This window comes from Elaeis guineensis, chromosome 1 (genome assembly GCF_000442705.2).
Source record: "Elaeis guineensis isolate ETL-2024a chromosome 1, EG11, whole genome shotgun sequence".
Lineage (NCBI taxonomy): Eukaryota > Viridiplantae > Streptophyta > Magnoliopsida > Arecales > Arecaceae > Elaeis > Elaeis guineensis.
Window position 1 is genome coordinate 11722771 of NC_025993.2, and position 14085 is coordinate 11736855.

General features: G+C 33.4%; 1 protein-coding gene across 1 annotated transcript; it reads right to left on the minus strand.

Moving 5' to 3' along the window:
* Window positions 1-314: 314 nt before the first annotated feature.
* Window positions 315-13177, minus strand: LOC105037955 (UPF0481 protein At3g47200-like). The gene is made up of 2 exons (XM_073250758.1): window positions 13055-13177; window positions 315-2415 (listed from the first exon to the last, which is right to left on the minus strand). Exon 2 carries the CDS (start codon window positions 2356-2358, stop codon window positions 697-699), a length of 1662 nt encoding a protein of 553 aa, XP_073106859.1. The 5' UTR covers window positions 2359-2415; window positions 13055-13177; the 3' UTR covers window positions 315-696.
* Between the last annotated feature and the right edge of the window lie 908 nt (window positions 13178-14085).

Here is a 14085-nt window from a genome sequence, read left to right on the forward strand (position 1 = left end):
TCTTTCCCTCCCTCTCTCTTTCTTTGCCTTATTTATGGATGTCCTTTTTGGTGAAATTTTGAATCTGTTTTCTTTTTCATCTTAAATTTGCGTATCCATTTCTAGTGAAAATAAGTTACTCAGTGAACTACTTCTCATTTCATTCTTTATGTTATAAATAACTTTCTGCAAAACTTGTTCGACAGAATCTTCAAAAGAAATGTAAAAATTAAACAATACTACAATTTCCAACTTTAAATATAGAGGGAGAGATGACGCAAACTCACAGATTTTGCGCACAATGCCCATTCAACAAATATAATATCAATCGGTGTTCTTGAGTAAAATGCATTCAAAATATCAATATACATGAAACTTAACTAGATGAATAGTAACCAAGAACATAATTTAATTCCAATTCCATGTGCTAGAAACTTGATACAACCACATTACAACTGATACCTAACTTTCTAGCAAATAACATACCATCCATGATACATTGCAGCAAATTATTTTTTATGAGGTCAATAGATAGCAAACCACATTTATCTATATGACCTAGCAACTGCACTTAATCATCAAGTTTCTATTCTCCGCAGATAAATAACAAATTCTCCGATATCCATGTTTGGAGGGAATCCTATTCATCCACTCACCCTTCCATTATATCTATGTCCTGATCCATGCTTGCACGGGAGAGAGGTCTAATAATACCTATTAAGATTTAACATAGGACAAAGCAGCAAATACTGCTTGCTCGATGGTCAGGAGGAGAAGGATGACTGCTGCAAACACTGAAATTATAGACCATGGGTTGCCAAGATAGTCTCGCCTCAAGCCAGCAAGCCATTTGTGCCATTTGAATTCATAGAACTCATTAACACCCTCAATTACTTTCGCTATATGATTTTTAAGGTAGTCCGTTTCCCAATAAAAGTGTATCTGACTGCCCAACTGATTGAAGAGTTCTGCCACTGCTTGATCATTACTTAGTTTGTGTTCCAGTATACCTTTCAAGTGGAGCAACCGCACATCCTCAGCCTGGTCGATGATGCAATCCATAAAGAGTGTGTATATCGTGATGTACATCTCAGTGCGAAAATAGCATTGCTCAAAAGCTATGAGGTTTTGGAAGAGAGGACCGGTATAGTCATAGATCTGTAGCGATGGTATCTCCATCCGTCCACTCTTAAACATTAAAAATGATTTCAAGAGGCCTAACACTGGTGTCATTTCCATCTTCTTCCTCCATTCGAATGTTATGTTCAAGAAACTATCTACCGGTTCCTTCCTCTTGAACTTTACCCCAGCCCTATCGAGCTCCGTCGCATTAGGAGTCCACCTAGGAGCAGATGCCCAAGCCCTTCGTATTGGAGCAGCTTCTGTTGTCTTCCACTTGGGATACACGTGTGGAATATGCATACACCCTCGTGCCGAGGTAGACTTTGCTGGCATTTCTGAAAGGATCCGCGATAAATAAAATAGATGGAGTAGATGATGGTACTCACCAGGGGACTTTTTCACAAATGATCTGGATTCATTGGGATGGATGTCTTTGAAGAGTTGGAGGGCAAGATCGACAAGATCTATATTTCCATCCTCTATTGTTTTCAGCCAATCGAGTAGCAATTCGATGACGAAGAAAGGAATTTGGTTCTCAAGCTTTAGCAGATCATAAACTGCTAAATAAAAAGTGGATAGCCCTACCATAGTTGGGCCATCAAGTAGTCCCTCCTCCTCCTGGATATTTAAAACCACTTCCCCTTCCCCAATCCCACGCTCTCCCCTATTCTTGCTCTCATCCTCCTTGGATGTCTCATCTTCAAACTTTGTCACCACATTCTCCTTTTCCCCATTCTTGCCCTTGTCCTTCTTGGGTGTCTCGTCTTCCCAATTTCCTACCACATCCTCCACCTTTTCCTTTGTCTTCTCCCCCGTCCTGTTCTCCTTTTTCCTCTTCTCTAATGATTCCTTCCTTTTTAGCATGAGATAAATGATGAAGCACCCATCAAGCAACATGATCAATGCCAATGCTTCGGCATCCAACGGGATTTGTCCAGAGTAGCAGCTCCGGACCCTCTTATCCAGTCCCACCAACTCCTTCAAGCAAATTTCCAATAATTCATTTGCGCGCTCTGAACTTCCATGGCGTGATAGAAGGTGCCGGACACACTGCCATTTGTTGTCTTGCGTGACAGATGTCGAATATGGGCTGGCATTGTTAAAAGGTCCAAAGGAAGCAACAACCGGATCGTAGGCTTTATCATCCAACTGTCGGATGTGCTTGGGGATCTTGAAGATAGTGCATATGCTGCTATGACCATCCATAGGATTTGCTGCATTTACCTCCATCCTAGCTCTATTCATCAATGAGGCCATTCTTTTGCTTGTATGAGATGATGTCGAATGTATTCCTTGACTTGCACGAGATACGCACTGCAAGAAATTAGTCAATTAATAACAAAATATTTCAGTATGAATCATAATTTGTTGCTAATAAGTATCATTACAACAGCAATAAAAAGTTCATTACAGAATATCATTTAAATAGTGTTGACAAAGAAATTATATTTTATTGTTGCCACATCCTAAACACATCACCTAAGTTAACCACATGACATGGCTACATGCCTTTTAGGGCAAGACTTAAGAGAATTTGCAATGCTTCATTATAACCTCGATAATTCTAGACAAACATTGGTCTCATTTCATAATAACAAGATAAAATAATCCATCATATTTATCAGTTATATGAATTGTCCAATTACAAATTTTAATTATTAGATTGGCATCAATGACTTTCTAGCAATTCATCTGCTTACCAAAATCCCAAATCATAACCAATCACTAAGTAACCTATAATTCTAAAAGAAAAGAAAAGATATGGTGCAAGCTTTACAACCTAGTAAGAATTTCCAACAACCATTGCAATATGAATACAGCAAATTCATGACATAAATAAGCAAATAAACAATATCAGAGTGAAAACAAAAATAATCATAATATCTCATAACAAATATGCTATAAAGCTTACCAAATTGATATGTATATCAATTTTCAAATATCTATCTTATTCAAAAGATACTCTAGTTAACCTTTTATTCACTAGTGGTTACCTTCTTGTTATTACAATTTAAAACTCGATAACAATTTACATCTTGGCTTGGGATCTGATATATTAGACGATGATATGACATAGCTAATACTATATAATTTTGATTGAATACTTAATAGATTTTTTAAATATATTAAACTACTGAAATTTATATGCCCCAATAGATTTCAATTTAAAAATTAGTTATATATTATATTTTTAACTAAAATTTTTGATGAACTAAATATTTAGTTTCAACTTGATTTGATCCAATCTATTTAAGAAATAAGTTATATGAGTCGAGATAGTCTAATCATTAAAAAAAATAATTTTTAATATGAAATCCACTATCAATATAAGAAGTGATGGCCCCAAATTAGGTACTAGTCTAAGACATAATTATTAAAAAATTGTATAGAGACCGATTTAACCAGGGACTTGAATCACTAATCCAACATGATTTGCATTGAAAATATAATACAAAGTATTAACAAGTATTAAAATTAAAATTATTTAAATAATATATAAAATACAAAGTATTAAAATGTATTCTATATTAAATACCATTACTTAGTAATTATAGAGTAAATAAAAGCAGTAAAAATTATCCACATTTAAAGAATTTTGGAGAAATAATTAATTAGTAAAACTTAAAAAAACATTATAATATATTTGAAATGGAATATTTTATAATATGAAAAGTTTTAAATCACTACAATAAACCATAGTTTCATATTAAAAGCTAATATTGTAATGATGGCTAAGTGGTAAGCAAATATCCATAAAATTTCTTTTTGAATCCAATCAGATACTGGATACAATATTTTATCCCTAAAAATATCGTCACAAATATTTATCTTTAATGATTATTTTTATTTTACCACTGCTTGTATTAGCTTGTTGTGATATCACAAAAAAAGATTTTAGTGATGATATTAAATTCTCATTAATTTTTTTTATTTTTGGTTATTAATTTCTTATCAAGTCATCATTTTTAGGCTTTCTGATGATCATCTTTTAATCTTTTTCCACAAACAAAATTGTCACAAATATTTGTATTTAAGAATAATTTGCATTTCATCACTGAATGTAATTATTTTTTAGATAACTTTATATTGAAGTTACTAAAATTTTTAGCCACATTGCCTTTAGTGACCACCTAGTGATAAAATATTTTTTATCATCAAAAACTTTTAATGATGAAAGTAAAATATTTTGTGACTAAAATCTTTATCACTTAAAGCCTAAATTCTTGTAGGGTTGAGACTAGAGCACAAACCTCTTATCTAGCTTCTTCTTATCTAGATGACTACATGTCCACGTAAAACTAATGCTAACAATAAAAAAAAAATTGCATAAGAAGAAGTACAAGGTTGGCTAGCATCCAATGGTCCGAATCGATCAGAATGTTGTATCCCAATTCATCAGATCAAGAAATAGATATCTAAACAAAGTAAAGGTAGCACAATAGGGAATGTCAATGATGTCTAGTAATGCTCGGCTAAGATCAAGGTGGGGCTGACATGGTTGGCAGTTGCAAAAATACTAGTTGAGATACTCTACCAAGGTCAACAGGGCATGGAAAGAGAATGGAAAGCACCCTCTATGAGGGCTTGTCCAACCATAAGAGAGAAGAGAGAGTTGCATGAGAGAAGAAAACATGGAGCACTCTCCCTAGCTCCTTTTTGTGTACATGACGACATAGAGGAGGAGGTTATTTGTGGCCTTCTTAAGGGAAAGCGATGTCGTTGTTTGGCAGCACACGACGAACATGACCAAAGATTCAGTATTATGCACCAATGACATTGGGAATGATGGAATCTAACGAAATCATTGAGAATAGGGTTGACCAAACAAGGAATCAAAAGGAGTTGGATGTTGGATCGAGCCTCAGCCACTTGCCAGTGGTTGAGCTTCATTGCTTGGTCATTAGGATCATGAAGAGGCTTGGCCCATGCAATGGGGTCCTCAACTTCAAAACATGGTCAGAAGAAAAGAAACAGGAAAAATTTTTGAAAAAGGGAGGTGCATTTAAGTGGAATCCAATGACTTCCAAGAGGATTTTGAGTCAATGATGGGGCCGATGAAGGATGAGGTCGAATGAGGATGGTGGCACCACTACATACCATTTCTGGTGAGGCTTGAGGAGGGTGACATGGTGGGGTAAGTGATGGTAAGGTGAGGAACCTATTTTTCCCAAGTTTGGGCCATCTCTAAGCAAGGCTGGTTGATGGGCCAAGCTTATCTCAAGTATTAAGTCGATTGAAGGGCTAGGAATCACATTCTCCCCATTAAAATACTTTTGCATATGTCTTGAAAATTAACTTACTTGAGGCTCAGATATTGAAAGTATACAATCCCTCGTGTCATCCTTGAGCTCCCAAATACTCCCTCTCAAAATGCTTGCTTTATAAGATGTTGACAAAAAGAATTATGTGGCATTTCAAAATTAAATCCTTTCCATCTAGAACACATATTGAATTCTCTTGATCTTTATCCAAAGAACACTAATATTTTGATCTTGGATTAAAATACTATAATTCTTTGCCTATGAAATTAATTACTCTTGATTAATTTCATATAGAAATCATAATTGGTCCAATTTACTCTTAGTAGAATGGAAGAAAAGTTGACCATCGATGCTCTCCATGATCCACAGTTTGCTCTTTTTTTTTCTCTTAGCTTATCCCATGATTTAACAATTAGATTTTTGTCCTAAGAAAATATCAAGCCCCCTTCGAATAAAGAGATGGAGTAGCAACATCAGAGCTAAAAGAAAGAGATCTATGCCAAGACATTTCAAATTCGAGCTCAACCAAAGGACAATCAATTCATAAATCCTAAATTTGAATGCCTAAAGATTTTCATGGTATTGTCTATAATAGGAGAAGCTACTAGTGAAAATTGCATACCTACATCTAGATTAACCAAAGAACAACATCATTTTCCTTCCCTCTATCTATAAATCCTTCTTTACTAAAAACAAACTCAAGCTCTCCATTATAGTGCCTTTTAAATCAAAGAATTAATATTTCTAACTAATTCAAAATAATTCAATCACATACTTTTGTTGTGCAACTCTAGTCTAAACCTACCAAAAATTCTCTAGGTTTACTAAATAATTTTGACCACATACCAATTTGAACTAGAACCAACAAGATTCAAAATTTCAAATCTTCAAGTTGAACTAGAGCAAAACCTCGAAGTCTTTTTGTTTTTAGTTTTCCTTGAACACATTCATCATGATTAATCCTTGAGCCTACTTCTACCTTGAAGCTATTGCATAAGCTTCGCCAATTATTTAGAACCTAATAAATCTAAAACTTGAAGTGAGTCAACTCTGGATTGTATCAATAATCAATTAAACAATTTCAAATTTTTTTTTTTTGAATGATTAAGTTCAAACTCCAACAAATTAGAAGACCTCAAATCAATATACCTATAAGTAGAACCAACTTTGTTGTCTCTTAGAGCTTTGTTCACCATGATCCCTAGTATCTATTGACAGACCTACTTGAAATCTTCCATTCTATATTAAACTCATATAACTCTCCAAAAACTAGTTTCTCTCCTCGATTCTTAGCAGGATAACCTAGTTTAGCATATAAACCTTAACTTTGACTTAAAGTTTAACACATCCAACAGTTTCCAACAAACATAAGAAAATCCAAATAATCCAATCTGAGATGGTAATTTAAATTATCAGAGGTGCCACCTAGATGCATACTCTATGTCCTTACAATAAAAAAATCTATCAATAAAGAATTACATGTATTTATAGTATCCCAAATTTATTTTTCTTCTACATGTTAGTTTTATTAGTGATCCACATCATGTTCAACCCTTAAAGAATATTCTACTCTGATACTATGAAACTCTTCATTTTTTTCCAAGCTACACCCTAAATAACTTCTTTATAAACCCAAATTTTGGCAACCAAATAATTAACAACAAAACTAGAAATACCATCATTTTTATAGTTTACACACTTTTGTATTGCTCTTCTTACTGTCGTATTTATGTTAATACACTTTCCAATGATATGTAAGCAAGGTATTTCGGATCTTTTATAGAGAAGACAGATCATAGATATTTGTAATTGATCATATATCATATCGGACAGATATTTGAATGTTCGCTCGGATTATAAGCAGGGATATACTAAAGAAACATTATAGAATAGCACCTTTTGATGAGAGATATGAATAAAAGGCTTTGAGAAAACTAGTGTTTTCTACCCAAATTTGGGTTGGAATTCCAAATCACCTAAATAATAATTGAACAAATAAACATAGCACAAATGACCTACTAATATGACATACTATATTCCATAATCAACACCTCTTGCACTCATCTTGGGTCAAACCTCACTTATGATAATAGACACATAAACTATCTGACACTTCAATACTCATTTATGCCAACACAATCCATTATTATAATAGTCAAAGATCTTAAGCCTAAGCTCTGAATCCATTTCTACTACTTCTATCATATCCGTAATGATCATAATCTAAAGCTCTAGTACTATTGTCGAGCTCCAAATCCATCACATGAGTCGCCCACATGGCACGACTGCATACTTTCTGAGATGATGCTCTAGATAATTATATGTAAGGCCTATAAGTTCATCATAACCTCAATATCATTGGACAAACATTGAACTCACTTCATAACATGATAAAACAATCTATCACTTACAAGTGATATGAGTTGTCCAATGACAAATTTTAGTTACTAGACTGATATCGGTAACTTTCTAGCTATTCATCCTCTCATCAAGATCCAAAACTATGGCCAATCACTAAGCATCCTACAACTCTAAAAGGAAAAATCAAATGTGGTGCAAGCTTTGAAACCCAAAAGAATCCCCACAATCACACCAATATGAATAAAGTAAATTAATGATACAAATAAACAAATAAACAATATTGGAGTAACAACAAAAATAATCATTATATCTCATAACAAATAGCTAGAAAAGGTCAATTAAATCAACATGTATATCAATTTTCAAATATATGTCTTCTTCAAAGAGATATTCTAGCAAATCTTTAATTCAATAGTGGCTTCATGTTCTTATCATTCATTTCTTATTATCATAATCTAGACTCCATAACAATTTACTTCTTAGCTTTAGATTAGCCAAGATCATACTCCAGTCCATGACTAATAAATATAAATCCCACATACAAGCCCATAGTGGTGATCGTATATATAAGCTAATGAAGGCTATCCTATGTAAGCCTGTGAGGTTATCCCATGCGTAAGTCTGTGGAAGCTATCCCACACATTAGTCCATGAAAACCATATATCCCATGCATAAGCGAATGGAATATCTTATGCATAAACTCGTGAAGGCTATCTATATGAATAGGTTTGTCCAAACCAATTCTTATCCATCTGATTATTATATATTTTCTGATCAAACCAATTTCAATTTAACAATAACTTCCTTAATTTCAAGATAACTAATATCATAGTCCATATAATCTTATCATCAATAATTAATATGCATATATAGATATATAGCCAACATATAAATATTCTCATGCCCAACAATCATATAAAATGATACCATCTCGTGCAAGTCAAATTCACCAATACAAATCAAACAATACAAAACTACAATACAAATGCGTAAATCAATATATCCTAATGATTATGTATAGAGATTCTTATATCTGTTGATGACAAACTCAGTCACAATATTTATCGGTCCGCATTTAATATGTCCAATTAATTCATCATTAATATAAATAAACTCATCCTCAATCTACCACCAACAATGTTAATAAATCAATTTTTCATTAAATCCATAATTTCAAAGTTCTAATATTCAATTACCCATAATCTCCCTATCCTTAATTTAAAATAAATTAAGGGTTAGGTCTTACCTTAATTAAGAGATGAGCATAAAAACTTTTATTGGCTTCTTCTTTTCTAGATGACTACATGTCCATATAATATCAAGGCAGATCATAAAAATATTTTTGCATAGGAAGTTGAACAAGGTTGGCTAAAACCCAACAGCCTGAAATGGTTAGAACGATGTAACCCAATTCATCAAAGAGAAATATTTGTGCACCGTAGGTGGTGCAGCTCCACATGCATCTCCATGATGATTGGCTCCTACACGGGGCCAGCGAAAAAAAAAAAATTTCCACCCTGCACCCGACCCCGCACATGAGCCAATCACCGTGGGTGACTAGCTCGCGTGCACCGCCCACAGTGCACAAAGTCTTTCTCTTCATTAAATCAAGAAATGGGTGTTTAATCTAGGTAAGATAGCACAATAGGGATCGTCAAAGGTGAGTTCTAGTGATGCCTACCTAAGACCATGGTGGGGGCTGATATGGTCAGCGGTTGTGGAAATACTAGTTCGAGACCCTCTGCTAGGGTTAATCAGACACAAAGAAAGAATGGAAAAGACCCTCTATAGGGGCCCACTAAACCACAAGATAGGGAGAGAGATATGTGAGTGGCATAAAATAGAAAGCATTCTCCCTCTTTTTTCTATACATGATAAAAAAAGGGAAAGAGGGACATTTGTGGCCTTCTTAAAAAAAGTAGAGCTGGTAAAATATAATTCGACCTGCCAATTCGACTCGTGTTCGATCCATCATAAATAATTTAGATTTAGGCTAAATGAATTTGGATCATAAATGGATCGATCCATTTAACCTATTTGATAATTGGGTCGGATTTGAATTTTAGATATCTGATCCGTTTAACCCATTTAATCCATTTGATATTCAGATCGAGTTGAGTCAGATAACCTATTTAACATTTTCAACCTATTTTTGACCCATTTAACTTGACGTTTAATCTGTTTAACCTATTTAAGATTCGTTTAACTTGTTTAAAATCTGTTTAACCTATTTCTGACTTATTTAACCTGATCTGTTTAACCTGTTTAATCAATTTAACCTAATTTATATATTTAATAAACAGATTAAATAGATCGGATGGATTATCTGTTTAATAAATAGGTCGAGTTCAGATTTATTTTTTTGATCCGTTTAATAAATAGATCGGATTTGGGTTGACGATTTTCTAACCCGACTTGTATTGACCCACCCATTTATGATCGACCCGACTCGATTGCCACCCCTAAGGAAAATGATGTGGTGTTTTGGTAGCGACGTAGCAAGTAGGACCAGAGATTTGGTATTAGGAGGCAACGATAATGGGCAATGATGGAATCTGATGAAATCATTGAAAATAGGGCTTGACTAAATAAGAAATCAAAAAGGGTTGGGTGTTGTTCGATGCTCAGCTATTTGTTGGCAGCTGAGCTTCATCACTTGGTCACTGGGATCAAGAAGAGGCTTGGCTGAGACTAGTGACACATCCTTGGCTTCAAAACATGATCGGAAGAAAAGAAACAAGGGAGATTTAGTGGAATAAGGAGTAGATTAAGGTTGAATCCAGTGACTTTTGAGAGGATTTTGGTCAATGACGGTTGCTCAATAAATGACAAGGCCGAACGAACATGGCGGCACCACCATGTATCTCCTCCGATAGGACCCTAAAAAGAGTGGCACAGTGAGGTAAGCCAACAGCAAGGAGAGGACAATTGTTTTTCCAAGTTTAGGCTATCTCAGGGTCAAGCCCATCAATTAACTGGGCATGTCTCAGGTATCAGGTCAGTTGAAGAGCTGAGCCTCATAATTGCTATTTTCTATCAAATTTATATGCCACATATGGCCACTCTGACCTTTTATGAAAATTTTTCAGTAACAATTTGATATTTTTGTAGTGAAAAATTATTATTAAAATAAATTTTAGTGATGATATATTTTGGTCATGATTTAATTATTAGGTTTGATAATGATGCTAGAATCATTCCAAATATGGATATAAAACTTTAAAAATATGATCATTTTATGACAAATTATTTTTGTCACTCATGTTTTGTTATATTTGGCAACAATATTATATTTTGTCATATATGGATCTCTAGTTTTTGGCAAGGATAACATTTCATCACTAAAAATTTATTTATTGGTGATGTGTATAGTTTTGTCACATGATATAGGCTATTTAGTAATGTACCTTTGCCTTTTTTTTCCCTAATTGACAGAAATGGTGTTTTGTCATGCATTCTTTAGTGCATGAATTTATGATAGAAATCATTTTGTTACTAATTATCTAATTAACTTTTAGTAATAACAATATTTTATAGTTAAATATACTTTTATTGCCAACATATATAGTTTTATCATAGAATACTAATAATTTAATGATGAATTGGATGTTATTACCTATACATCATTATGTAACTTTTATGTTGAAATAGTTTTTGTTCCAAATTATTTGTATGATGAAGTGATGATACTCTTTCATCATTAAATATATATTAATTTAATGATGAAATGGATGTTGTCACTTATAGATCAATATATAATCTAATTTTTATACTAATTATTTATGGATTATTTTTGTGACAAACTACTTTTACTGCAAACTAATTTAGATTCTACAATAATAATGTTTTATCACTAAATTTATGATTGATTCTTTTCAAACGTATGTACTTCAATATATTTTTTCCAAACTAATATATAATACATCCAATATATTTTTGAGCTAATGATCATGTATTAACCATTATATATTCTATATGTACTAAAATTTTTTCATAGTTTAAATGTGCCATTCATAGCTTCATTTGATTGTAATTTATTTAATAGGAGTTTTATATTGCTTAGTGATTCTTAATTAATTAAAGTTGTATGATAGATAATTTTTAATGTAGAGGGATGCATAAGATCTTTTAGCTATCATCGTGAAAGCAGAATCTTTGATACTTGTTGGTTATTGGAGGGATAATAAATAAATGAAATTGATCATACATTATTTTTATCTGATTTTTTTGGGTTAAATATATTATTATCAACTTGATTTGATTTGATATATTTGATGAATAAATTACATGAGTCAAGTTAGTTTAGCAACTAGATAACCAAGTATTTATATTATTCATCCAACCTAATTTGTATAAAAATATATTAAATATTAAAATATTGATATAAAAATATAATATAAATTATTAAAAATATTTTATATTAAATATCATTACTTTTTAATTACAAAATGAATAAAAAGAATCATGAATCATCTATTTAAAAAAAAAAGAAAAAATATATACAAATAGATACTGAAAATTTGAATATAAATATGGATATATGTTAAATATTTGATCATAAAATCAAAGATATTACTAAGTGAATAGTAAATCAAATTAATAGTATGTTAATATGATTTTATATTTTTCTTAAATTTCTTGAGTGCTATACAAAATTAATTAGCGTTATCAATAGAATTGGATATTCATATACGGACTGGATAACTGTCTGTCCATATCTATATTCATTTTTTTTTTATGGATATAGATAGAGATATGCATGTTAGTCGGACACTCAAATTTCAAACTATATAATGATAATTTAGGATACAAAAATGAATCCAGACGTGAAATGATCCATTAATGGATATGGGACGAGAGCTCTTGCGCCAATGTCAAGTTGGGTTAGGAATGGGTGAAGGTTTTGTATGTTAATGTACTTGTCCGAACACAAACCCAATCCTTCCTGGCCCATTGCTACACCTAATTAGCAGTTCAATACATTCTACTCTACTGCAGCCTGTTGTGTATGAGCATCTAGATGTGTTCCAGCAATTGCATTCGGCATATCGCAAAGAATACCCAGAAAAAATCATGTTGCATGGGCAACAACAAACTCAATTGAGTTTAAAAATATAAAAGGAAAGAAAGTCGTTGAAGTCGAAAGAAACGAAAGGAAAGAAGAAGGTTCTAACGCCAAAACCTGATATTACATGGGATGCAAACTCTTTTGAGCGACCATGATATATCTTGGGAACTATATTGAACCAAAAGAAGACCAAATTGGAGCTGTCACACATGCTACTTCGTGCTCAGAGGTAAAATAGCAAGAGCGGGAATCTAGAGATCACCTGCGTACCAACAGTTGGTGGAGGTTGTCACGATGCTTGCGAATCTCGTGTCTTCTGCGCTTCCTCCTCACCTCTACTCTACTTTTTTGGGTAGAAACCTCCGCTCCTCTCTGCTTCTCCTCCATTCTCTGAGATCTATCAGTATAAATAAACGGCAGTTGACACCCGTCTACTTTTATTTTAATTCACCAACCTGGACTGGATTCAAATTTCGCGCCGGAAAATATAGCCGTTGTTTTTCTTGGATAAGATTCGCCTGTGTTTCGGTTTTAAAAGTACGTAGGTCTTTAACTATCTCCTTGAGTCTGTTAAACAACCACTCCAGCTGCGTACACACGCGATCCCACAAATCTGTCGTCGAAACGGGCTCAGTTATTATCTTCCATTTCCGAGTGATAGATTCCAGTGAATCAAGACAACTGTCTCCTTCCATACGAACCAACCTACGGGACAAGACAGAGAGCTGCACAACTAATATAAAATGCAGCCACGTGATAGTTTTTGCAGATGAGATGTCAGAGGACAAACACTAAACCCAGCTCGGCCTGAATAATCTTGCATTAGGGAAGGATTAATGATACAATTTTGGTTTGCGCGCAACAAGTACCCACCTTTGAGAATTCGGTTGAGATTTTATGAATTTGGATTTGCCTTGGATCCAAAAAGCCCAGCTCGTTCCTATATAAGATTTGCTCACAATTAACCCTTGAATCATACATAAACTTGACCCAAACTCAATCAAACCCAGCCCAGCCCAATATATAAGATAGACCTACATTTGCGTTTACATTTCAAATCGTATTTATATTCCACATGGATTACTTATATATTTATATATTTATCTTTTAGTATTGCTAAATAAAAAGTAAGTGTACCACCGAAATTGATGAATGGCTGCAAACACAATCCAATAGATATTAATCCAACCAAAATATTCTTAATCTCCCCCCTTCTTAAATTCCTACCTAACTTCATGTAATCCCTTGATATGGCACAGGTTGACTGGATCCAAACTGCGGGCAAAAAGATAG